Source organism: Streptopelia decaocto (genome assembly GCF_964273445.1).
Source record: "Streptopelia decaocto genome assembly, chromosome: 5".
In the NCBI taxonomy this organism is placed as follows: domain Eukaryota; kingdom Metazoa; phylum Chordata; class Aves; order Columbiformes; family Columbidae; genus Streptopelia; species Streptopelia decaocto.
Window position 1 is genome coordinate 11,491,907 of NC_138659.1, and position 26,349 is coordinate 11,518,255.

General features: G+C 49.7%; 1 protein-coding gene across 3 annotated transcripts; it reads left to right on the forward strand.

The window, feature by feature from the left end:
* Positions 1-2,387: 2,387 nt before the first annotated feature.
* KANK4 (KN motif and ankyrin repeat domains 4) lies at positions 2,388-25,988 on the forward strand. 3 transcript variants are annotated; one of them, XM_082052646.1, is made up of 11 exons: positions 2,402-2,453; positions 12,875-12,945; positions 13,583-13,663; positions 14,756-16,687; positions 17,556-17,667; positions 19,047-19,271; positions 19,823-19,910; positions 20,284-20,503; positions 21,697-21,839; positions 22,782-22,982; positions 24,316-25,988. In XM_082052646.1, the coding sequence occupies exons 3-11, from the start codon at positions 13,648-13,650 to the stop codon at positions 24,415-24,417; spliced, it is 3,039 nt and encodes a 1,012-aa protein (XP_081908772.1). In that variant the 5' UTR covers positions 2,402-2,453; positions 12,875-12,945; positions 13,583-13,647; the 3' UTR covers positions 24,418-25,988. The 3 variants fall into 3 exon arrangements, with proteins under 3 accessions (XP_081908771.1, XP_081908772.1, XP_081908773.1); XM_082052647.1 differs by lacking the exon at positions 2,402-2,453 and adding an exon at positions 3,941-3,984; XM_082052645.1 differs by lacking the exon at positions 12,875-12,945 and having other exon boundaries at positions 2,388-2,453.
* Positions 25,989-26,349: the final 361 nt, after the last annotated feature.

The window sequence follows — 26,349 nt, forward strand, 5'->3', positions numbered from 1 at the left end:
TAAATCAAGGAACAACATTCTTCTTCTTGCTCATTTCCCCTCTTGCATTGACCTTTGAAAATGAGACCACTTTAAACCCAAACTAGTGGCAGCCCCTGGGTGGGACCCGACTTGCAGTGTTTCGGGCAGCGGGACTGACCTCTTGCCATGGAATTTCACCTAGTGATTTCTGCGGCGGAAAGAAATCCTCCCGAGTGGGTTTGCCTGGCTTCAGAAGTAAATTTAAGTGCCTGCGGCTTGACAAATAAACATTCTGAAAGCGCTTAATGACTCACTACCTCGCCTAAGAATAGTCGTACTTTTGCAAAACCGAAATACGTAGTGGAGGATACAGGATCCGACTCTGCCCGAGTGCAGAGCCCAAGGACACGGTGGGAGAAGGGGAAGGAGAGGCTGGATTCCTGCTGTCCCCTCCCGGCTCCTGCCAAACCACATTTTGGAGGCTCCTTCAACCATCCCATGCATTATCCAGCTCCAAGCTCTCCTCCACAAATCCACCTCATTGGTTTTCAAACAATTTATTGTGTTTCATTTATACACACGGCAAAGTAGTCCCTGTTAATCCCATTTGTTTGAAAGCCCCGTTCTTCTTTTGGATTAAAGAGAGGTCACAGAAGTTTTATGCATATACATGTTACACTTCTGAGCACCTAATCTTTCATACAAGAGAGATTCTTTGTCTACAAGTTGTCAAGTAAAACCTCACTGATTGAAAATGGGAACTTATTTTCATTCTGTTTGCTCAAAGGTGGGTTTTTTTGGCAGCTGTGCTTGCTTTTCTGGGGCACGCTTGCAGAAGTGTGTGCTGTGAGCTGCCACCGCTTCTTACCCCCCACGCACGCTTTTAGCGCTTTAATCTAACCCCTGGGAAAACAGAACAAAACACCAGTGCAGCTGAATGTCTGTGACCACAAGAGCTTCCTGTAGGTGCCCAAAGTTTCTGCTGCAAAAGCCTTCTCATTGTCATTGAGGCTCAGGAATCATCACGGCTTTGGGGTCACCATCCCTGAAGGTGTTTAAAGGACACATGGATGAGGTTCTCAGGGACATGGTTTAGTGCCAGAGGTAGGTTATGGTTGAACTTCATGATCTTGAGGGTCTCTTCCAACCAAAATGACTCTATGACTCTATGATATGACAAGCCTAAGGGATGGGTCATGCTGCACTGTCCCAGGAGCAGAGGGAGAGATGCCGTGCCTCGATGGCCACAGCTGCACTTCAGAATCGGTTTGTTGTTCGGGAAAGGGAGAAGAGAATAATGTAGGAGTCATCTCCCACCTCCACGAGCAAGCGATGCCTCTTGCAGTCGTGCTGCTGCGCTCACAGCCCCCCAGGTTTTTCAGCCTGGAGATGAAAACCCAAGAGGTGCAGTGGGCCCAGGGGAGCCTGAGTACTCTGCTCTGATTTACAGCATTTCCCGCACAGGTTTGAAAGGTATTTGGGCTCCTCTGGAAGGAAGGGGTCACAGCGAGCCTCATCCGTCCCACTGGATGCTGAGTTCACCCCCCGAGGCCACGCAGCCACCCCCAGCACTGCGGAGCTAGCATAGCAGTGGGAGCAGGGCTGGGGTTTGCCTCTCTATCTCAAAACAAGCAAAATCAAAAGCTTCACCTAAAGCTGAAGGTATTGTTGCAGGTCACTGAACTCTTGATTTCTGCCCATCCCTAGAGCTTAGAAAAGAATTGTCATTACAGCGACTTGCTGAAACAGGGTAGGTGACGAGCATGGAAATCACACAGGGTCAGGCACAGGAGGAGGCTCAGAAGCTCAGATTGCATTTTCATAGAATCAGTTTGGTTGGAAGAGACCCTCAAGACCATCGAGTCCACCCATAACCTTATGCTGTCACTAAACCGTGTCCCTAAGAACCTCATCTCCGTGTCCAACCCCTCCAGGGATGGTGACTCCACCACTGCCCTGGGCAGCCTGTTCCAATGCCCGACAGCCCTTTCCGCGGATAAATTTATTTTCTTTATATTTTCCATGCGATCCCGTTAAGGTACAGGGAACCGATGCGAACCGGACCGAGCTGAAGGGCTGAGCCGGGGGCAGCTGGTGCAAACTGAGCCCAAGTTCTGCAGCCGCGGCCCGTCCCCGCAGATTTCCCCTTCCCGCCGCTCTTGATCTGCATCTGCGCAAACAGGATGAGCAAGAAAAGTATAAATAAAGCATGAAACAGAACCTGGCACAAAACCGCGGTCATAAGACAAAAAAGAACTCTAAATAAAAAAGTGAATTTCTGGCCTCCCACGGCAGCCGCTCCTTTTGGCTCCCGCTGACCCTCCCGCAGCCCGTCCCGGCTGCCCCGGCCCCAGCCCGGCCCCGCTGCCCGGGGAAGGCTCCGTGCCCGCCCCCGGCCCGCCCCGGCCCGGCCCGCCCCGGGCACCGCCCGCAGGAGCCAGCGGGGCCGCCGGTCCCGCCGCGCTGTGCCCGCCGCGCTCCGCCGCTCCCAGGTACGGCCGCGCCGGGCAGGGGAGCCGGGGCTGGGCGGGGGGAGTCCAGGCAGGGGCCGGCCCGCGGATCCCAGCAGCTGGGGGGCCGGGGACCGCCGCCCCCCCCCCGCCCCGGGGGCTGCTCCGGAGGGGAGCTCCGGAGGTACTTGGGGGGATACTCGGGAGTGCACCAGGGGATGCTCCGAGGTGCTTCGGAAGTGCTTGGGGGTGTTCCAGGGGTGCGCTGGAGGATGCTCGGGGGGTGCCTCAAAGGGTGCTGCGGGGTTGTGCTGGAGGATGCTCAGGGGGAGGCTTTGAAAGTGCTCAGGGGTGCTCCAGAGTGTGGTTCGGGGCTGCTTACGGGAATCCTGGCAGTGCTTTGAAGGGTGTTCGGGGGGTGCTCAGGGTGTCTGGACCCTCGAGTGCCTGCCTGGGGGCAGCAGTAGCGCCAAGTCACCCGGGACAAGAGCATTTCCAGTGTACCCCGGGGTGCGGGACAGAGGTTCAGAGTGTGATTTGGCAGCAGGGAGGGGGCAGGAAGGCTCCGAGCCCTGCTGGGACCCCCGGATATCAGCCTGTGAGGGCTGGGAAGGGCCCCCAGGCCCCTGGCAATGCAGCGGAAGTCATCAGGATCCCAGAGTTGCATTTAGCCTCAAAGCCCAACCATAAAACCCGCCCCAGCCGTGAAAATGTGGTTCAGAGAAGCCCCAGCCCAGCCTTCACGGCTGAGCACAGTCTCCAGCGCCTGCATCAGCCTCTCCCTGTCTCCTTGCCGGCTTTCCAGCCATCCAGACACAGAAACTCTTGGCGCCGTAACTCATTTCTGTCTCTAGTGAGGTTCGTGCTCTGTTTCCCTGAGCTGCGCGTCCCTCTGGGCTCAGCCGCAGGTCTGGTCCGGCTGCAGAGCGGGGCCGGGCTGAGCTCCAGATTTCTGCATCCTCGGAGGCCAAGAGAGGGGCTGCTCCAGCCGCACATTTTTGGCAGCGAGCGGAGGGACGGGCAGTGCCTCCCCAGCATCGCCTTTCCTCGACAGCGACCACTGCCAGGGCTTTTCTGAGCCGCCCAGCTCTGCCGGGACCAGGCGTGCCCCGTGGAAGCACTTTCGTCAGCTCTCAGCGTTCAGCTTGTGATTTCTCACATCTAAAGCAAAGATGTGCCGGGCTCTGACTCCGCTCCGGGAGAAATCAGAGTGAGTGTGAACAGGGAGCTGCCGCACCGGGGTGGGACATCACCTCAGATCTGTGTAGAAGAGGCTGGGCGGTCCATGGGAAGGTTGGTTATGGCAGAAAATGGGTTGAATAATCTCAAATGCAAGTCCAAGTAAGTTCAGGATGGAGGAAATCATGGTCTGGGTGCTCTGGGTATGATGTTTACCTTCCAGAGCTGGAAGCAGGGCTATGCTATACAGGGTTATCTCATTTTCCTCACAGCTACGGGATGTGACACCCCGGGAGAGGGTTTCCTTTGTCCAGAGGATAAACTAGAAATTAAGTATTTTAGCTGCATGGCCCAAACAAAGGCAGCAAGTACCCAAAAACATGGCATTTGCAAGGTAAGGCTTGTGATCACAGCAATGGGCAGAGAGAAGGGCAGCACTGTAAAATATATCATCATTTATCTTCATACTCACTTTGTAGTCTTCCTGGTGTTTTGTGTTTTATTTGGAATGAACTAAATGGAAAAATCTGATTCTGAAAAAAGTAAATGAGAGGAGAGAGCCCATGATCCTAGGTTTATAACTGATTATTTATCACTTCAACTGGAGTATTTAAAAAATAAATACATCTGCCAAAATGACAGGCAGCATGATGAACAGCGACCTGGCCCAGGAATCTGTGGTTGAGGAGGGATCAGTTGATGGGTTCCTTAAAATAATCCTGAAACTGGAAGGTGGAGGGGAACCTGTTGCTAGTGTGGGCACTGTTGGTCTCCAGGTGCAGTTTCCAAACCACTTGAGAACAGGAAAACCCAGCCACATTCGGCTCCTTTCTGAAAGTTTGGTTATGGACAAGGTTTTGTCTCCCAGGGTCACAAATCATCCCCATGGTGCAGTGCTGGGGCTGTCCCATTTCCACGGGAGCCATCAAATTTGGTGTCACAGAATCTCCCTTCAATCTCCCTTCATCCTCAGCTAACTGAAATAACACCCCCCATATTTATTTGCTGCTGGGCAGAGCTGTGACGCTGCTTCCCATCAAACAGCCTCTGCGTCCCTCAGCATGGGCACATGCCAGAGGTTTGGTCTCGAAACATCCTTTGCACCGAGAGCAGTTCTGAGATTCCGAGATGATGGGTGTTGGAGGAATACAAGCTCATTCACAAGCTCGTTGCCGATTTAGGTCCCTCCCACTGCGGTTTTACAGCCGCCAAATATTCTGAAAGTCTCGTTTTTATCACTGAGTGTTCTGCATCAAATCTCTGGTCTTTTTAAGGAAGCTTTGGGAGCAGCACAAGGGATGAACGTGGCCCCACTTGTTAGAGAAAAAAATAAATATGGTTATATGCATTTTCCATTTGGTGCCCCCGCATGATGGGGGTTATGTGACTTTGCTTTGCTCAAGAGCAGCGAGATGCAGATTTTGGTCCATAAAGCCCCGACCCCGGTTCGGTGGCACGAAGGAGCCTGTGGCTCAGGGCAGAAATCCCCAACTGTGCACGTTCACACGCTGCTGGTGCCAGGGGAGAGCGGTGGGAGGAACCGGCTGCAGAGAGCTCCTTCTTCAGCCCTGTTTATTTTAGACCTCGGTGGAATTAATGTTTCCGGTGCCGGGCCTCGGGAAGCCTCGAGTCCTGCACATCCCAGGGTTTGAGCGGCACATGAAAAAGCAGTTATTGTCATTATCACGATAATATACTGCCCCAACGGACAATTTGTTGGAGTCAGAAACATGAAAAACCCACCCACACGCAGTGGCGTCTGTCTTCCAAATGTGACCATCTTAAATGCATCATTGCAGCCAGTTCCTCTGTCCATCAGAGTTGAACACGAGTTTTGGCACAAGTGAGAAAGCTGAAAACACACCAATGGCCTGCGCTTGGTAAAAACTGGAGGAAAACCCCCATTTCCTAAAGCTTCCCCATAACCTGGGTGAACGGGTGGGAAACACAGCTGCAGGGCTCCTGGCATCCACGCAGAAATCACCGTCAGAGGAAGGCAGCACATCCATTCCCTCCGTGGTCCCGATCAGCATGGAGAGTGGTTCAGGTGGCCTGGAAAAGAAATATTCCTGTTTGAAGAGTTTTTAAAAAAATGTTATGAGTGTGATCAATCAGAGTCTTGTTGGCTCAGGCCAGAAATCAGTATAGAATCATAGAATCATTTCAGTTAGAAGAACTCTCAAGATCATCAAGTCCTAACTCTAGCACTAAACCATGTCCCTGAGAACCTTATCTACATGTCTTTTAAACCCCTCCAGGGATGGTGACTCCAACCACTGCCCTGGGCCGCCTGTTCCGCTGGTTGACAACCCTTTCCATGAAGAAATATTTCCTAATACCCAATTGAAACCTCCCCTGGTGCCTCATATCTATGTGGGGGACTGCTCAGGGCAGAGGAGAAAAATAGACATGCAGCGAATAGGGCATTTCTAAAAACACCTGAAAGTCCCACTTTCAACAGGAGGGGACCTGTGTGATGACAGGACCTTTACCAGGGTCAGACAGGAGAGACTCGAATCACCAGTCAGCTTTCACAACCACAAATTCACTTTTTGGAGACGTCTATGGCTGGTGGGTTTAGGGAGCCCGGTTTGTGTGTCAGGGTGGGTTTTTCCAGTTCCACAAACTCCGGTGCCTCCCCTCTCCGTCAGCACCAAGGTGGTGGGACATGGCACAAGACCCTTGCTTCCCATTTCATGTCTCACCAAGCAGCCAAGCAGGAGCAAGGTAGAAGAACCTTTCCTAGCAAGCAGGAGCACCTTGGTTTGATCAATCACCTCCACACCCAGCTTCCAAAAACACACGAAGAATCCTGTTTTTTCTTAGGAAATGGAAACATTTCCAGCCCAGCTTAGGCCAAAGCACTGGCTCTTGAGTGGGATGAGCACTGGAGCTCCAAGGATGCACCAAGCCCTGGCCAAGCCAAGGACAATCCTGTTGTCCTGAAGTTGCTACCAACTTCTTTGACACATGGAAGTCATTCAGCATCATGGCAGCAAAGCTTGACCAAGGTCAGGCAGATGGAAAACAGCAGCTTGGATAAGACCAGAAACCAAAGGAGGGCTTCATTGGTTTCCCCCCCCAGCTAGTGGGATTGAGGCAAAAAGAGTAAACATTAGAAATTGAGTGCTTCAGATTTTTGTCTGCCTTCTGGCTTTCGATTCATGGTTTCAAGTGGTTTTGCTGCTCGTCTGGCTCTGGGAAAGGAGACTTTAGGGAAAACACCACAGTTTTCAAGGCATGGGATAAAATAATGAAAATTGACCAAAGCTTTTAAAAGACTGTGGTTGGAATGAGCTGAAGGTCAGTTGAAAAAGTGGTTATCAGGGGAGGGGATTAATGTGATCGTTTTCCCCTCCCAGTGAGCCATAAAAGAAGGAGAGAGTTTGGATATCTGATACCTCCAGGTCCATCTCTAATGGAAATGCTGGCAGGAAGCTCACAGCATTTATTAAACAGCAATAAGCAGCTTTAATAAAATCAGTATCTGCACAACTTTATTACTGCTGTTTAAAAAGATGCCTGAAATGGCTGCTTAAGTACTGCCATAAGGGTTGCAAGCTTACACTGAAAGTGATTGCCTTCTTTATTAAGTGGTATTGGGTTAATTGTTCAGATTTCTCACAAGCCCGCCGCTCTCTCCACCAGCCATGTGGCTCCCCACGCCTCCAGGATGTTTTCCATGCGAGCAGCCCCCGTCTCCAGCCCCCTCCGCCGCTTCATGTAAATAACTTTGCAGAAAGGGCGACAGCAGAGGGCTGAGCACGGCGGCAGGAGGCCAGCCCGAATCTCCATCAGCGCAACCACGAGCTGATGGGCTTCAGGGGGAGTTGGTCCCTCTCGAACACTCACAAACCACTTCCAGATCCCAGTTCTCTGCTCAAGAAGCCTCAGGCAGGCAGCAGACGTGGGAGATTCAGCCTGGGGTGCAATAAAATGCTGGTGCTGTAGGCTCCCCATCACTGTAAGCCACGTGGTGAAGCCCTGGGATGGAGGGTGAATTTTAAACAGGCATCTGGACTGCGTAGCATTTAGCTTTCAGAGGTGTGCAAAGATTTACCTCCCTTATCTCATCATACCTTTTTACCTGCTGCCTCCACCACCTCCACTCTTCCCACACGACGACATGTTTTGCGCCCCCAAATCTATTCCCCCTCCACTTTGGCATGTGCTGTTGAGTACCAGAGGTGCAGAGGGCAGCCTGCCGAGGGGATGGATCCAGCTCACCTTTCTGAGTGCTGATGGGCGATGGCAGTGGGGTTCCTGGGGCTCAGGCACCGTCTGGTCTCCGCATTTTAATTTTGGATCTGCTCAGCTGTCTTCTGCTTCTTGGACCAGCCCAACATGTGTCCACACAGGCATGGGTCCCAGCTGCTGTTTCCAAGGTGTGCCGTGGGGTGCTGGGCCATGGTGGCTGCGCAATGCCAAATGTACCCAGGAAGGTGGGCTCCCGGGGTGCAGATCATAGAATCATAAAACCATAGAATAGTTTGGGTCAGAAAGGACCTTCAAAGGTCAGCAAGTCCAACCCCCCTGCCATGAGCAGATCTCTGACAGCAGAAACCCTGTTTGCTCTCACTTTGGAAAAAAAACCTCATGACAACTTCTTGCAATGCCAACTGGGACTCTAAACTGCTTTTATTTAGTTATCTATTTACTCCCACAAAGTTTTAAAGCTTCTTTTTTCCTCCTGGAGGGAAACTCCTTCCCATGCCTGTGCCAGCCGATCGCAGCCCACTGCCGCACAAGGGAGATCCCACCCATGTGGATGTCCCCAGCAGACTGGAAATGGCTTATTTTTCTTCCTTTGCAGTGAAAACAGAATTGAAAAATCAGTATAACAAATATTCCCCAAGAGGCTATATTTATTCCTGGTATGTCCACTTGCAATAATAGCTGGGCTGGGTGTTGTGCAATCCAGCAGACCGCCTGGACAGAACAGGTTTGGGTGTAACCCTTTGGGTACCAAGGGTGAGCTTCATCCTTGAGGCTGTGCAGGTCCACAGGGCAAAATCCCCCCCAACAACAGCAGCAATTTAAGGCCATGACCTTGTGGGAGGATCTTGGGCCATGCCCAGGTGAAACTCATCCTCATTTTCCCCATTTCCTACCCTGTGTCGCACCGTTGGGCGAAGCAATCAGAAGCCACTCATAGCTCCATCAAGCACCAACCCATAATTAATCAATTTGCATGTTTAGACTCCATCCATAGTTCCTGATTAAAAGCTTATTTAGGGCAACTCAGCCTTGAAGACCTTCTTCAGCTCCATGGGGATTACACCCAGGAACAACTGTAGGTCTTATGTGTATGACTGCAATAAGGAAATGCTACAAATAAAACCTTCCTGCTGCATCTTTCCAGTGGCTAGATTAAACAATTCTTTTAGGCTTACTTTAAAATCAGTGCCATATAGAAATATTTATATTTTTCCATTGTGCTGCTTTGTCTAGAGAACACAAGCCACAGAATATGCTCAGAAAAGATGCACAAGCGTGACTAAACCAGAAGAATTTGACAGAAAATAAGCCAACGTGCTGTTAAGTTTGTTTTCAACCCCAAGCACAGTAATTGCCTGTGAAAGCAGAAAGCTGTCGACATGGAGTCAGGGCCCTGTGTGGTGTGGGACGCTGGAGCCGTGTGGGAAAGGCGGAATTTGATGGGAAAGGCGGCGTTTAACCAGCTGCTGAAATGGGGGGTTTATTTTTCATTCCTCGGGTAAGAAGTTAACCGTTCCGTGCCTTGGCGAGCACTCTGCAAGGACAAACCGCTGCTGTTTCTCTACACGTCCAGGCTGCTTTGCTTCCTGCAAAGGCAAAACTTTTCTGCTTTTCTTCAAACTTAATCTGTTAAAATTACACTTGGGAGCTGCAGGAGCGCAGTGAGCCTGCGGGAGCACCAGCAGCTCTGTTCTGCAGACAGACAGTCATGAAATGTGATTTTTCCTGCAAACATGAATGTTTTGGTCGCATGGCATGTGAAGTGATGGGAAAGGTGCTGGTGCCGCTCCATGATGTGAGTCCTTGGCGAAAACCCCCATCAGAGCCCCGGTCCTGATGGGATGCCGCTGCTTTTCAGGATTTTGTTTCCTAGCACTGCGAGAGGTTCACAGCCTGGCTGCGGGGTGTCGGGCGGTGTCTGAACCCCTCTGCCTTTGCAAGCACCAAGTTATTGCAAATTCAGTGCAGAGGCCGAGGGGTTTTTCCCCTCCCTGTTGCCAGCCTGGGGGTGCAGCAATCCAGGATGCTCGACAAGAACCCCAGCACAGGGATGGGCTCTCTGCAAGTGTGCATGGATAGCCTTGCTGCAAAAGGTGGGTCAGGCGTCCTCCGCCCGTGCCGCGGCTCTGCACAACCACCTTCCCGCTGCCACCTCAGTCCATTCGGCATCTCCCGGGGACACAGCGGGTGGGTGGGAGCAACATGAGCTGTGGGAGAAGGAGAAAGGGCCAAGGGGCTGTTTGTGCTCCACGCATGGGAACAGGGCTTTGGCAGGGTTAATTACAGACATTGAGACCTTCTGCGGCGTCTACTAAAGATGCTGCTCGAGTGGCGGCAGCTGCCGGTGTTTCCGCGGGAGAGGCGCTCAGCAGCATCACTAATGCATTCGGCTGGGGAGGCGCAGCATGCGGAGGGTGAGTGCCGGCTGCAGCCTGCAGCACCAGGTACTATAAGAACCTTATAGCTAATAATTGACCATCTTTTCAATAATCTTTCCTGATAAGGGAGGCAGCCCCATGGTAGCCCAAGCGGCACTTGGTGCTTTGTGTTTTATGGAAAAGTTATCTGTGCTGCAGGAAGTAACTTGTTTTTATGCAGCGGGCTTCGGCTGTCCTCAGAAAGGTCATATGAGATCGATGGGCTGCTTTATTAGAAAATTAACCCCTCTTTTGTGTGGCTTCTTTTAAATTTGTACTTGCTTTCCAAGCAAGGTCACTGCTCAGCTGAGCGACTTTTTAACAGCTGGAAAAGGTATGTTTACTGCTCCGAACCCTTTGCTGCCTCAGAAAAGATGCCTTGGAGGGAGGCAAGTTGCGTTTGTAGGTGGGAGCATGAGACGGTAACATGACAAGATGCTTTTCTAACAATAGTTTTTCCTTTCGCCATGAAGTACTAAAGTCATTGCTGCAGTGCAGGAGAACATGACGGGCAGAGCTCAAAAAAAATGTTGTATTATAGCTAATGAGACTGTGCTAATGTGCTGCTCAGCAGGAGTGAATTATCTTCTTATTTATAGGCACCAAGTTAACTGTTGCAATTTAAAATTACTAGCAAGATGCTCTCGGAGAATGAAATTCATCTGTATTAGTCTTTGCGGTTAAGTTAATTTGTTCTTTAAATCTTGTGGGGTATAATGCTGCTCTGGGTTCTGCAGGCTGGGCTGGATGGGGTAGGGGGCGAGCGCTGATATTTCCCAGCAAATGGGATAGAGTAAAAGAAGAGGTTAAATTTGACTGTAAAGAGCCAGCGTTTGAGACAGGGCTAGTTAAAAAGACAGCACATTGTCTTTGCAAATGGGCTGCCCCAGGGAATAAAATGACTTTGTGCTGTTGCTTTCTCATACATTTGCCTTCTCGATTTCCATTTCTGTATGTATTTATTCCTGCCTTGAGAAAAGCACTGTGATTTCAGTCAAGGTAAAAATCAGCAATGCTGTGCGTGTGGCGATGTCACCTGCCTGCAGAGGAAAATAAGTAATCTTCAGTTTTATGCAATAGGGGAAAACTCAACCAATACAAAAGCTGAGAGACAGTCAGCATAACAGGTATCAGCAGGATGGGGGCCCACCCAAAAGCGCTGCCCTGCCCCCCAAAGTGGGCTGGCTCCTATGCTAATAGATATGCTTCTTACCAGATTACTTAATATTTTTTAATCTCATTTTTGTCAGAGACAGGCATCAGAGAGCACCTGTGGGGCCCAAGAAGCCCCAGTTTTGGCTCAAAGCCATCAGCCCCGCACCTGAGGTGCCCCAGTGGGGATGGGAGAACATCAGCAAGCTGGTAGGATACATTCAGCATCCTTTTATGAGGCAATTTTGAAGTAGATTGGTCAAAAGAGAAAAGTCATAGTATCAATTTGGGCTACAGAGTTGCAACCCAGCCAACTTATAAATGAACCAATCAGATGTAATTACCTAGATATTAAAAAGCATCCTATTTACTGGCTGCCCCTCCCACCCCTCTAAGTAACCTAGAAGAGTGAAGCGTAGCTGGTCAAACCGTACCTGAGATCCGTAAGTGCTCCATAATAAACTGTAATTGGAAAAATAAAAACCAAACCGAGACAAAAACCAAAAAAGAACCCCAACAAACAACATTTGAGAAAGAGATCTGGCATGTGCTGTTCATTGGCAGGAGGAGACAGAAGAAATTGCCCTTTATCGAAGAATAGCATTTGACTGGAGATCACACTGGGACACTGGTCAAGGTGTTTCAGAAGCTGTTTTTTATGAGTGGCAATGGCTCTGGGCTGGGCAGGTGTCAGTGTGTCTGTCCAGCTGTACAAGCATTGAGGAGGTACCAACCCTGGAGATGCTTTTGAGAGTTTTCATGTTCTTCTTGGGGTTGGGACCCTCCCAACTTTCCATCAGGGCTATACATGGACCATAAACTTGTCTAACTGAATAACAAAATGAATAGTTTCTTTAAAAGGTTTTGATCTTTCAAAGTGTCTGTCTTATGGTAACAATACAGCAGGATTTGAATTCATTTTCCTGTTGGTCTTTGTTGTACTTAAACTATGTCATGTCAGTGGTTCTAGAGGAGAATGAGAGCAGCACCTCTATGTATCCTAATCTGTGGCACATCCAGTTATCTTGCCAGATAAGCTGCTGCGGGACCATCTCTGGCCAGGAACCAAATTAAATACTTGAAGGAAATCGTAAACAAGCAACCTGCCTTCCAAGAAACCCCCACGTTTTCTCTCGTAGCAGGAATTAGAAAACAAACCTTTTCACTCTGAGCAATGTGGCTCTTCTGATGCCGCTCAGGAAGCCTCCCCCAGTGATGTCCAGCTGCCTCAACCTCCTTCTCCCTTGCCTGCCTCCTCCCCATATCTGTCCAAAGGGCACAGAGGAGAGAAGCTTCACCCAGGACTTTTCTTGGTTGTTCCCAGCCTTAATCTCCTCTCATGCTCCAGGAAGGTCTCTCCCATGTCCACATAGAATCAGAATAATTTCAGTTGGGAGAGACCATCAGGATCACCGAGTCAAACCATAACCTAACCTAACTCTAGCACTAACCCATGTCTCTAAGAACCTCATCTAAATGCCTTTTAAACCCTTCCAGGGATGGTGACTCCACATGATGGGAAAGAGCTGGAGGGCAATACAGACTGGACTGGATGTGAAGTTCATGATGTAGGTTGTGGTAGATCTCCCCCTGAAGATCTTCCCTGATATGAAAGCAATTTGTCTGTATTTTAGTGCAATTTGGTGAAGGTTCTTCATAACAGTATGGACATGCTCTGAAATAATGAGCTTCATTTGATGAAGATTTAACATAAATTTTGAATCTTTAGTTGTTACAGTTAGCTTTGTTTGTTGTTTGTTTGTTTTAAATGACAAGCAGTCATTTCTGCATGTAGCTTATACCCCTTGCTGTTTTCAGAGATGATATAATGTTTGATATATCCAACTTACAGGAGTCAATGAAGAGTCCCTGTGCCACCCATCTCAAACCAAATAGAAATTATCCCAAACACCACTCCTTTCTCTTTTGCAGTCAAAGCCATCTGTAATGCAGGGGATGTTTTATAAGCACCAGCTACCTGGGATGTGTCTGTGAAGCACAAGTTATTGCCACTGGAAAAGGAGCTATTGATTTAAGCAGCTTGAAAGTGCTTAGCAGACATGGTCAAGCTGCAGAATATAGGAAGGAAAAGGTGGGGGTGGCCTGTGAAGAGGTGTGAGGCTTTAAGGAGGGATTAAGTTCAGATTATTGAGCTTTTTTTTTTTTAATTAAAAGTATCTGGGTTTGTTTTTTTTTTTTTTCAAGGGTGAAGCAACTCGTCTGCCCTTGCTTGTCAGAGGATGTTTAACTGACAGCGAATAGAGCACACCATGGAGAAGGCAGATGGTATGGAGGCTTCGGGATATTTGTTTGCTCATTTGTTTCTTGAAAAAAACCTCAGCCAAGCCCTGAAGTAATTTCCTTAGCAGAAATACTGTAAATAACCTGTTTTCTATAGATAGGCATTAAGGCTGGGAGATACAAAATGCATCATTCATGTATTACGCAGAGTTCCTAAACAGCAGCAAAACCATGGTCACGGCTCTCAGTTCAGCACGTATTCATCCTCCGTCCTTTGCAGACAGGACAGATCTCCTCTGCTCCCACTGGCCGGGCTTGGCTTTTGTGCTGTATTACCTGAAATTTGGAATTTGGGGGCTGTGAATTTTTGCAGTCTGGGTCTGACCATATTAAATTGTATTAAACCAGGACCCTCGGCTGCACTGCTGGAGCTGTGCCATTTGCCTGTGACAGCTGGGTGGGCAAACACTGCCATGCATTTTTTTGCAGTGATTTTCCTCAGTTAAAAGCCATGCTCGGTGCTGTGCTCGGTCACCTTGGAAGGCAGGTGCTTCGCATGGATGCAGCTGTGTAAAGCATCCCCGGCTGATGCTGTCTGGGTCCGGACTCTGCCCGGCACTGGGTTCATCATTTTCAAGGCATCATTTGTGACCTGGTGTTTGCAGATGAAACAATGCAATGATTTTCCTGTTTGGCACTATGTACAGCACTGAAAAGTTAAAACCAAACAAAAAGCCTTGAAATATGTAATTGTCACAGATTGGTTCCACCTTCTGGTTTTGAGCTGGATATATTGTATGTCAGGCAGCTTTTTACACTTACACAAACATGTAGCTCTGCCTGCAAAACCTGCTGTTTGCTTAATTGCCAATTAGAGTAATGATTTCAGCAAATTTTTGGCTTCCTCTGTGCCGCAATTACCTGATTCACCTCCGGAAAACTGGATCAGACCTTTGCATGTGTTGCTGTATCTCTGCATAACTTCACCAAGATCCTCCGCAATGATTGACTGTAGCCCCCCAAGATGTAAAAAAAGCAGTAACATTTTTCCCCTGCTCTAAACATATTTTTTGTTAATTTTTTTTGTTGTCTTCAAAATTCAATCCATCTCTTGGGTGTTTTTTTGGGTTATTTCAGCAAACGGCCAGCCACCCAAACCCGATGGGGAGAGGGAGCAGCCCCGCAGCCTCCCCTACTCCGTGGAGACACCGTACGGCTTCCACTTGGACCTGGACTTCCTGAAGTACGTGGACGACATCGAGAAAGGGAACACCATCAGGAGGATCCACATCCACCGGAAAGCCAAGCAGCCCAAATTCAGCACCCTGCCCCGAAACTTCAGCCTGCCCGAGAATGGCTCCCGTGGATGCACATCTGCTCCCAGCAAAAGCTGGACCTCGACCTGTTCCTTCCCCCAGCGAAAGGCATCCCTGGGGGCAGACGAAACGCCCCGGCCCCTCTTGCCCAATGAGCTGACCCTTCCACTGCACGATGAGCTGAGTTACCGGAGAAAAGCCCTTTTGGCGGAGACGCGGCGGCAGGCAGAGCTGGGGGATGAGCTCCGGGGGCGGCCGCAGCTCCTGCGAGCCTCCAGCCTGCCGGCAGCCCTGCCACCCCCGCCAGGGGACCCACCCGTCCCCTCGCCCCTCCGGCCACCTCCCCAGCGCTGCCACGAGCAGAGTGGCTCTGAAAGCACATTTCACCCCACGCCGCATTCGCCCAGCTCCAATGGCATTGTGTTGAACCTCCCGTGGGAGGCGAGCATGGAGGAAGGTGTCTCCTTGGGGCAGAAGGAGCATCGGGGTGGGGGCAGCCCAGGGCTGGGGCAGATGCAGCCCCTGCGGCAGAGCCAGCATCCTGCGGCGCTGCAGGTGGTGATAGAGAGTGGAGGTGAGGAGGGCGATGCCACCGACGCTGGCGGTCGCTCTGCCTTGGCTGGGGATGAACCAACCTCACCAGCTGCCCTCCAGCTCGCAGAGGAGAACACAAACTCTGGGGAAAGGCAGTTAAGTGTAAATGAAATTGCTCCAAATGTGCTGAAGAATGCAGAGGAAGGGTCCAAGGCTGGGGAGAACGAGGAGAGCTGTGGTCCTCAGCCTAGCAATGCAGGAGAGCCCGGCAGGGTTGCAGTGCTGAAGCAGCAGGTTGCTGCTCTGGAGGAGCAGCTGAGCAAGAAGAAGGAAGAGCTTGAGCAGATCAGGGCAGTGCTGGAGCAGCAGGATCGGGAGATTAAGGAAAAGGAGAAAAGCATTAAGCTCCTGGCCAGCTCTAAAGCTCAGCTGGAAGAGAAGCTGTGCCGGGAAAACACCGAAGAGGCCAAGCCACCGTCCAGGCAGAGCAGCAGGGCTTTGCAGTGCCACGATGCTGCAGTCAACACTGACCTCTCACAGGTCACTGGGGCCAAGCAAGCCCATGATAAAGGCATCAACGTCAATATCCCACTCTCCACCAAATCCATAGGATGCAGCGTCCACAGAGCAGACAACATGAACACGCAGGCGATGGAGGTGGGTGCTCGGAGAGATCAGGGACTGGCAGACGTTTGTTCTGGTGTCACTGGGGAGGGACACAGACATTTTGGTGAAGCTGACATTGAGGCTGGCCTTCATGCACCGTGCTTCACCCAGCTGAAGATCGATAAGCACCTCAGCGATGACAATCAAAATCACAGGAATAACTGCAATACCCAGAGTCTCACTGCTCACGTGGTGACTGCAGAAAGCTGTCGGGGAACAAGAGCGGGCTCAAACATGGGAGAAAACAAGGCAGGCTTTGGTGAAGATAAACCTCGAGATGGGCTGGAAGAGGAAGGTCCCCATGACCACGAGGATGTCCCTGCTGTTGACCCCATCAGCCAATATGTAAAAAAAATCCAGGAGCTTTTGCAGGAGCAGTGGCTGTGTTTGGAGCACGGCTACCCCGAGCTGGCCAGCGCTATCAAACAGCCGGCCTCCAAGCTCAGCTCCATTCAGAACCAATTAGTTAATTCCTTAAACTCGTTGCTGTCTGCCTACTCTACGCAAGGGCCCGCGGATAAGGAGAATTCGAACGCACACTATCAACAGTTGGGTAAATAATCTTGGCAGAGGTTTCAATGTACCCGGGCCAGATCTCTTCTGTATTCAAGCATTGAGCAGGGGTGATGCAGTGGAGCTTGGTGATATAATTAGTATCAGTTAGATCAGAAATAGCCCCTCCTAAATATGTATGAGAAAGGGAAACCTCTTCACGTCATAAGCTACATGATCTTAAATTAAAAACAACAACAAGCAAAACTATGTAGGAGCTGATAAAGCTGTGGTTCAGTTGTATGCAGGATCAGCTTCCAAAAATGGCCATACTTGTGGCTATTCCATCAAACAACCATTTTTCTTAATTGGATTGGACATTTCAATTTGTAAGGACATGGGACTTGTGCCCATCTGGAGTAAATCAGCATGGAGTTCACCAGAACCAAAACCAATTCAAGCTGAGCAACTAGGCTGGGAAAAGACCTGTCCCTATCCACAGCCGTTCATCTAAAATAATTTTAGCTTATATGAAGATAAAAATCCCAGACTGAAGGCTGCCTGTTCACTGTTGTGGGGGGAGAGGGGAGGGGACACTGCAAATAGATAAGTGACCTGTTACTTATGAGCAATACATAATGAAACTATTCAAAATCCAATGGAAAGACTCACCTATGTAGTATTATATAGATTTTTCAATACATTAGTATTGAAAAACTCACTTGGAGATATTTGAGACATGTATCTTAAAGGCGGCAGGGCAGGTTCAGATTGTGGCCAGGTGCATCAGCAGTTTTACAAGAAATAAACAGCATCTCCTAAGGTGAACTAAGATGCTTACAGTTATGATTTGTTGCTAGAGGCTGGGAATAATCATGGATAATTATGGCACACCTGCTTAATTAACCTATTATTTTGTATTTTGCTAGAAATCTCTCCAACCACAAGTCTTAAATCTATCATGAAAAAGAAAAGTTATGGTTTCCATGCAGGAGGCAATGGGACCAAAAAGAATCTTCAATTTGTTGGGGTAAATGGTGGGTAAGCATCTGTTCAGAAGATAAAACTGCCTTTTCACACGTGATGTCCTCTGTATCGCTGAAGAAGTCATTCTCTTTTTTCCTCTCTTTTCCCCTCCAAACCTCTTGATTAAAAGGGCATTTGAACTGGAGCCTCTTTTCTCCCTTCTTTAATCCAGCACTGATAACCTGTAAGTAACCCTGTAGAAAAGCCACTAGTGTTTTCAGCACAGCAAGGGACACCCTGGGGACTGACACCCTCTGCACACCCATCTTTTAGGGCTTCATCCAAAACCCAGCTGGGTCTGTGGGAAGGTTCCCACTACCTTTGGTGGATTTTGGAGGAGATCACCATTACCTGGATGGGCACACTGCCACTAACCTGCCTCCATGCTCCAGCGACAGCCAACAGAAGTTGATTCAGGGACTGAGAAAGGACCTTGTGGTGAAGGAGATCCCTATTTCAGGTTGTGCTCCAACACCCAGTTCCCTCTGCATCCAATATCTGATGCTCTTTGGCCTTTGAGCTAACTAGACACAATGACATGTGCTATCGATGCATGTCTAAGAGCAGCACTGTCACATCTTCTACCAAGGAGCACGTGTGCTGGCATGAAGAGGACAGGACACATTTCATGTCCTTTTGCTGTGCAAACAACTACCTGTGTGCAAGTTTGGATGCTGGTTTCTGCTAACGTATGCTTCTTTGATGTCCCAGCTTGATGGCTACTGCTGTTGGGTTCATCAGGTGTTACTCGTTGTGTAGAGCTTCTACCAACAGTCACTGAAATGTGTACAACTTGTAGAGAGGAGATCAATCTCGACTAGTTTGAGAAAAGTTTTGGGGTTCCTCAGAGTGAAATATTCCGTTTCATGGTAGATGTTATTGTTATTGATACTTTTGGACACACAGAAGAGAGGTCTATCTAGCAGAGGTGCTCAAATGGTGGACTCAGGTCCATTCTGGAGCTTCAAACACAGTTTCTGCCTAGTGGTCCTCAAGGTTGCCAACGTGCCAACTGTCCCAACTTGCCACAGGGTCTATGTTTCTCACAGCTCCCCGTCAGTGTGCTGGCAGGGAGGTGGCACATAGCCCTTCCTTGGCCTTTCTGGGGCTTGGGTGATGGACACCCCTCCGAACCAACTGGGTAGTCCCTAAAGTAAGCTTGCCTGCTGCTAATTAACTGCTTCTATCACGCTCCTGTTGGCTTAAGAAGCCAAAAAAAAAAAAAAAAAGAGACTAACCCCAAATCTGGCTGTAGCTCTAAACTTTTAACTTGCATATCGCTCTGGGCTTCATCCAAGGCCTGCTGGAATCAGCGGGTTTCTTCGATGGGTCTTGATCAGGCCCCGTGGTTGTGGATGGGAAAGGAGTGAATAACGTGTGGTGTCCTCAAATAGCTACAAAACGACTTCAAGCGAAGACACAAGTGGTGAAGACAGCCCATCGGATGCGGAGAGCGAGACGGAGAGAAGAGACAATGGTTTGGAGCCCAGGCAGATGAAAGCTGGAGGTGAGAGTGAGGGGACTTCATCCGGGACCTCCTTACCGGAGAGATGTGAAGATGCCAACCCACAGGAGCCATCGGCAGAAGCAGCACCTTGTGCTGAGCACAAGGGTGACAGGTACCAGCAAACCAGACAGTGATGTGCTGTCCATCACGTTTCTGCAGCCATGGGACACGTGATGCTGCGTTCGGTCCCTCCCATGGGGCCGGGATCGATGCTCTGGCTGCGCGGTGGAAAGGCAGCTGCCAAGCTATGCAGCCATGGGAAAAGGCTTTAAAGATATAAATATTTTCTGAGTTAGTACAGAATCTAATGGGGATTGATTCAGGCCATACACTTGACTGTGGAAAAGACAGAGTGAGTCACATTTGGTGAGAATTAGCTCAGTTCTCCCCTCTCGTTTTAAATTTCTCAGTAAGTTCTTTGCAGATTCAGGATTTTTTTCCACTTTAAGGATTCTTTTAACAGATGAAGTGACCATACAGTTCTGGGACTCTGTACTTAAACACTTATCTAAGTGCTTAACTTCACACCTAAAATCAGATCAATAGGACAACTTGTATCTGTAAAGTTAAACACTTGAATAAGTGTTGAGTGTATTCTGACCTAAGCTGCATGTTCTCCTTCCTCCTTCTCATGATGGATTTACAAAAGTATTTTCCCCTTAGATGCCAACCCTCTGAAGATTTCCTTGCTGACTGCCAGCTACTCAGAGAGCACCTCTCAGAAATCAGGACCACAAGCGACAAACATCTGGTACAGATAATTTTCAATCCCATTTCAGATGCGGTTCTTGCCCGCTGATACGTTTCACGGATAAGATAATCCTGATGGTGCATTGCAGGCTGTGCCCTACCATGCCATGGACAGCTTGTGAGGAGAGGGGGACAAAATGACCTCTGAGGCAGTTTTAGAAAAGCTGAAAAGGAAAAAAAAAAAAAGGCTTTCTCTGCTTACTCATTCAAGTTACCACAGGAAATTCCTTTCCCCCTTAAGTTATAGCAGTAATCCCGAAACCACAAGCTAAATACCGGCTGGGTGATGCCGGAGCTCAGCACAAAGTGGTGCGGGGCGAGGAGCCGGGCAGGACAACTACCCCGGGGTAATGGTGAGATCTTGGTGTTCGCAGCGGCATGTCCTGAGCACCGTCTGCCAGGAGTGGTTCCAGGTGTCCAGCCACAAGACTTCCAGCCCGGAGGTGGTGGCAGCATATCTGAAGGCACTGGGGACCATCCAGCCCCAGCTCCTGGCGATGGTGGTGAACCTGGCTGACAGGAACGGCAACACGGCTCTTCACTACAGCGTCTCCCACTCCAACTTCCAGATCGCAAAGCTCCTGCTAGACACTGGTAGGAACAGCCATGGCTTTTGTTGGGAATGGGTGTGGAAGTTTATGTCACTCTTGGTCCATCCAAGATACAAGCATGGGGCCAAGGTCCACTCAGGAGATATGGTTGAAGAACAGCATCTTCCTCTATAGCTTGGCCTTGGCCCCATGGATGTAGGCAGGGGTCCCAGCTGATGGTCCTCAGGGCCATTAAGGCTTATTAGTGCCCTCAAAGCCCTGACACATTTTGAGGGCTTTGCAATCTGATTTTGGAGAGGGACTGGGGTCTCTGTGGCTAAGGGGTGTCTTTCAGGACCCCAGTCCATGTGTGGTGGGGTAGCTCCCCCAGCTTCTTGTAGCAGTGAATGCCACATCATGGCTTGGACCTGGAGGATCAGGCCCCTGAGAGTGTAATGAACTCCCCAGCACCACGGAAAAACTCCTTTTTTAAACTGTTGAGCTTGTGGCTCCTGTTGCAAAGAATGAAAAATCTCAGCTGAGCTTGTATGGGGAAAAAAATGCATGCAAGCACAGCAAGAATAAAGGCACTTTGGCCTTTTTTCCTGGGCTAGACAATCTGGTAAATGTGAGCGAAATGGCAGATTATCATACACATCTATAGCCCCATTGTTGCTGCGGTGGTTTGTCCCCTCCTGCCCCCAAGTGCCCGAGTAACCGAGGTGGCCGGGTCCCCAGGGCAAGGCTGGACCTGAGCCCCAACTCATCAGACGTGGCTCATTCCTCCTGGTGGGGTTGGAAATAGGCTCTTTGAGGTGAAAGTGAGTAAAACAGGGCCGGGGTGGATTTATGCTAGTTGGGTGACAGTCATCTTTCTGCTGCTCCCTTGCTGCAGGAGTCGATGCAAAACAAGCCACAGCTCCACAACCAGCATGTGCCCAAGGCATTAATTATCCCCTGCCATTTTTTTTTTTTTTTTTTTTTAGTTGTGGTCTGCAAAGTTAATTGAGTTGACCTCAGCAATTGTAATTAACTGTAGCAATGAGTAGCACCAAGTATCCTTTAATGCTGTGCTCACAAGACTTGATACTTAACACCCATAATTCTTAACCCTGTGTAATTATCTCAACTCCTGTTTCTGGGATCATAAGATTCTGAGTGTTTTATAACTGCCTCTTTGCTTCCTGTTTGCTCATCTCTCCCTGTCGGATTCATGGTGGGGCTGAATCCTCCCCCTGCCCGGTGTGTCCCCACCAGGTGTCTGCAGCCTGGACCTGCAGAACCGCGCGGGCTACACTGCGGTGATGCTCACCCCACTGGCGGCCGCCGAGACGGCCGAGGACATGGAGGTGGTGATGAAGCTGCTGAAGGAGGGGGACGTCAACCTGCGAGCTGCCCAGGTGAGTCCCCATGGTTCTGCTGTTCCTTTGAAAACCCAGTGTGGCCACACGTGGGCTCGTGCCATGGGCAAAGGCATCTGCAAAGCGACTCCTGCCAAGCTCATGGCCTCCTGTTTGTTGTTGTGCGATGCCAGGTCAGGCTGTGGCTGGGCAAAATGGAATAAGCTCCCTCGGCATCATGTCCCCACAGGGGTCTTGAGTTGGGGATGTAATTTGATTTTCTTATGCTGCATGTGTAGCACCAGGGTGAGCCTTGGTAGCAAACACTGTGTTGGAGTTGCTGTTTCCCAAAAGTTACAAAAGCAACTTTGGATAAATTGCAGTGTGGCTACCCACCAGCTCCCTGCGAAGGGACGTGAGAGCTGGATAACTGAAGGGGCTAAAGAAAGGCTGAAAATTTTGCAAAACAATTTTTCTGAGCTAAAAAATCAGAAGTGATGCCAAGGAGGTGCTGTGCGGAGTGGACCCCGGGGTATGGGATCCCCAGGTTTGCTGGTGAGCAGTTGTCTCATCAGTCACACATTTCAGTCTCAGAGATGGCAGTGCCTTCATCCAGCTCTGCTTCCCAAAAGCTGGAAAAATTAGTCTAGACCTAAGTTAAACTGCCCAGAAGGGTTAAGGGGACCCACCTCCAGGGACAGCTGGGAGCTGGGCAGTTTGGCTGTGCTGCTGCAAAGAACTTCCACATGGCCATGGTGCAAGGGAGCAGAGATCTCCTGCAATACCTGCCGAAGAGCTCAAGTATTATTTAATAATAATACACAGTAGTATGAAATAATAAACAATAATAATATGAATTATTATATGTACCATGCAATAATAATAAGCAGTTTTATTATATATCTGCATTATTATTATTATTATTATTAAACAGTTTGAATGGCCAGGGCTATAGGAGGCTGGTGGGTATGGGGTGTTCAGCCTTTCTGTGTGTGGTTGCAGGGGGGCCAGACCGCCCTGATGCTGGGGGTCAGCCACGAGCGGGACGACATGGTGCGAGCCCTCCTCTCCTGCCAGGCTGACGTCAACCTGCAGGACGAGGAGGGGACGACGGCCCTGATGGTGGCTTGTCGACAGGGCAACGCCGACATCGTCCGGCTCCTCTTGGCCCAGCCTGGCTGCCAGGTTGCGCTGACAGACAAGGTGAGATTCCAGCACCGTGCTCGGCCCCGTACACAACCTCACGTCCACCAGGCAGGGAAAGGTCATGCAGGGACGTGCTTTATAGGCTGCAAGCCCTGAGTGGTGGTTTTGAAGTGAAGAAGTACAATTTTGGACCGCTTTTAGGAGAGTACCTCTGGTTTTGGTGCATGTTGGATGGGGTGGCCATGGCAGCATCCTGCATCCCAGCCGTAGCCCAGGCAGGAGCACTGGGAGGAAGAGCCCAACCTGGTGTAAACCTAAAAAAGATGAAAGCCTGGACATGTGGAATCAGCAGAGCTTTGGCTCCAAGAAATTAGCAGCAATTAGCTCTCCTCTGAGAACAGACACCTCTCCAAGGGGATGCATGGGACCAGGCTGAGAGCAGAGGAAATCTCACCCTGCACAGACTCATGATGATGGGCCATGTGGCTGTATTTATAGTTATGCAACTATTTTCTAATTAAACTACAGTTTTGTCTAATATGTCTGTTATGGCACTGGGAAGAAGGGAAGGCTTGGCCAAGATGTTTTTTGTGCCCCGAAACACCATGGGGAGGTTTGCAGGACAGTGGCTCATTTCAAATGAGGGATGAACTGCAGGGAAGGAGGATTTGGGGGTAAATAGGTGGGTGCAAAGCTGGAGAGAGGAGGAAAACTCACCAGTGAGCAGGATAAAACAGCCTCCCTCAGTGATGGTGGGGCTGAGACTAGAGGTGGTTGTGGATGGAGCTGGGGTCTGAGACCCCACCTGGAGTCCTGTGTCCAGCTCTGGGGTCCTCAGCACAGGACAGACATGGACCTGTTGGAGAGGGGCCAGAGGAGCCACAGAAATGATCAGGGGCTGGAACAGCTCTGCTGGGAGGACAGGCTGAGTGAGACAGCTGGGGTTGTTCTGCCTGGAGACGAGAAGGCTCTGGGGAGACCTTGTTGTGGCCTTGCTGTACCTAAAAGAGGGTGTTAAGAAAGATGGGAACAGGCTTTTCAGCAGGGCCTGTTGCAACAGGGCAAAGGCTGATGGTTTTAAGCTAAAGGAGGGAGATTCAGGCCAAACATGAGGAAGAAATTGTTGCCCCTGAGAGTGGTGAGAGCCTGGCCCAGGCTGCCCCGAGAGGTGGTGGATGAACCATCCCTGGAGACATCCCAGGCCAGGCTGGACGGGGCTCTGAGCAACCTGAGCTGGTGAAGATGTCCCTGCTCATGGCAGGGGTGGCACTGGGGGAGCTGGGAAGGTCCTTCCAACCCAAACTGTTCTCTGATTCTGTGATTCATTACGGAGGTGGCTGGGGGTGCAGGGTTTCGGGTGATAATATCTTTCCCTCCTCTCTCCCTGCAGGAGGGTAACTCGGCCCTGTCACTGGCCCAGCGCGGGGCCCACGGGGACATCGCAGTGCTCCTGCGGGCCCACGCTGAGCAGAGCCCGTCCCTCTCAGTGTGACCGTGCCAGGAGAAGACATTGGGATGGTGAATGGGGAACGAACAGCTCCTGCTTGTAAACAGCGCTGCTCCCAGGGCCAGCATTGTGGGTTTCCTTATGTATGGGGTGATGAACCCTGTCAGTTATCTGCATACATTCCCCATGTCTCATTCTCCTCGTTAAGCCTGCTTAACCCCCCCTAATCTGTGCACATTGCCACAGGTGACACCAAGCTCTCCTATACACTCCTGCCGTATAGATTTGGCAGGTGAGCAACCAAAACAAAGCAGAAAAGCACATTAGCAGAACAATACTTAATCTTTTGTAACCTTAGATTATGGTTGTCCTTTTAATCGACTACTTAACTATATCTCATTTAACTTGTAAGTTTGTGTCCTAATATTTATTATTAGCTCTCCTGTATGTAGTGGCAGGCAGTGATTATTCAGTATATGTAACAACAAACACAAGCTGGATGGATTATGTAAAGTATAAAATCCTATTTATGTTTGCTTATGTGGGTTTGGTGCAAGAATTAAGAATTAATGCTCTAGGAAAATGAGTATACCAGACCCAAACACACAGACATTGTTTTGCCTCTATTCAGAATTACCATATGGCTCCTATTTTCCCTAATTAAGTTAGAACTAGCGAGGAAGTGCAGCCCATTGACAAGCACCGTGCATCCGCACACGTGGTGCTCGGGCACAGCGGGTCAGGTTATCCGAGCACGGCACGAAGATATCACAACAGTTTCCCATCCCTGGGTGTGTTAGCGTTATCCCAGGGTTTCAGGAGTGACTCTGCTTTTTGTGCAAACCACTGCCCTGCGTTTTTCCCTCGTGCTCAACTTTCAGATGCCCAAAATACCCCCGTGTAAATCCAGATTCAGTTGCTGGAGCTGGCCAGTGACAGGGCCTCCCCTGCCACACGGCACCCATAGGGTCTGTCCAGCATCACCTCAAATCATGCATAGCGCAGGTTTTTTTTCTTAAAACCACTGTTAAAGAGGGAGGGAGGGCTCAAGACTTACTTTTCCAAATGTTTTACGCTGTTATTAAGTCACTTTGTATTGGGAAATGCCATTTCATGAGGTTGTGCTGCATCAGGACCCAGTGGATGCTCTCCACAGGCTTTGGTGGACCTGGATGCTGTCAGCAGTTGAGCTGGTGCCATAAAAACAGTTCTACTTCCCATCACTAAAAGCAAATTTCCCTAGTTAGCTAACTACTTTCTGTGTTAGTAAGCAGAATTTAATCCTGGACTACATGTGTTGCTTCTAAGTCAATTCACATGGTGATGAAGTCCCTCCTGACCTGCCTTCTCGGCTTCCCTTGTGTTTGCAGTATGTGGCAAAGCCATTGCCAAGTCCCTGTCCTCACACTGGTGACACTTACTGCCTTGCAGGAGGGAAGGACACCCCTGCCCTCTGTTTTCCACCAAAATCTGCTGTCTGATCCCTTTTCTTTGTCTTCCTTATGTTTTTATTTGGAAGAACTCATCATCTCGCATGCCTCACTGCCTTTTTTTTAACTCTGTCCCAAAGTGCAGTTACCTACTTTCTGTATAAATAAACACGAGTTAAACCTTTACCTGTGTTTGCTCCCATCCTGTCCCCATTGCCATGGTGCTCTCCTGGCGCGAGGCAGCGGGGATGCTCTGAGAGATGGACAGACAGACCCCTAAAAACAACAGGGCAGGGAAGGACAGCCCCTGGTGACTGCACATACGGGCACGTCATTAAATTTTTGAGGTGTTTCTTCAGATCACTGACCCCCCCAGGAGATTCCAGGCCCTGGTTCACTGCACAGACATGATGAGGTGGTTTTTTTTTTCCAGGAATAGCCCCAGTTTACGCTCCTGGGTGCTGAGCACCTCATGCCAGTGTGAGCACCCATTGCATCTCAAACTATCTCCTCCCACAGACTCCGAGGGACCATGGATGGCTCGACG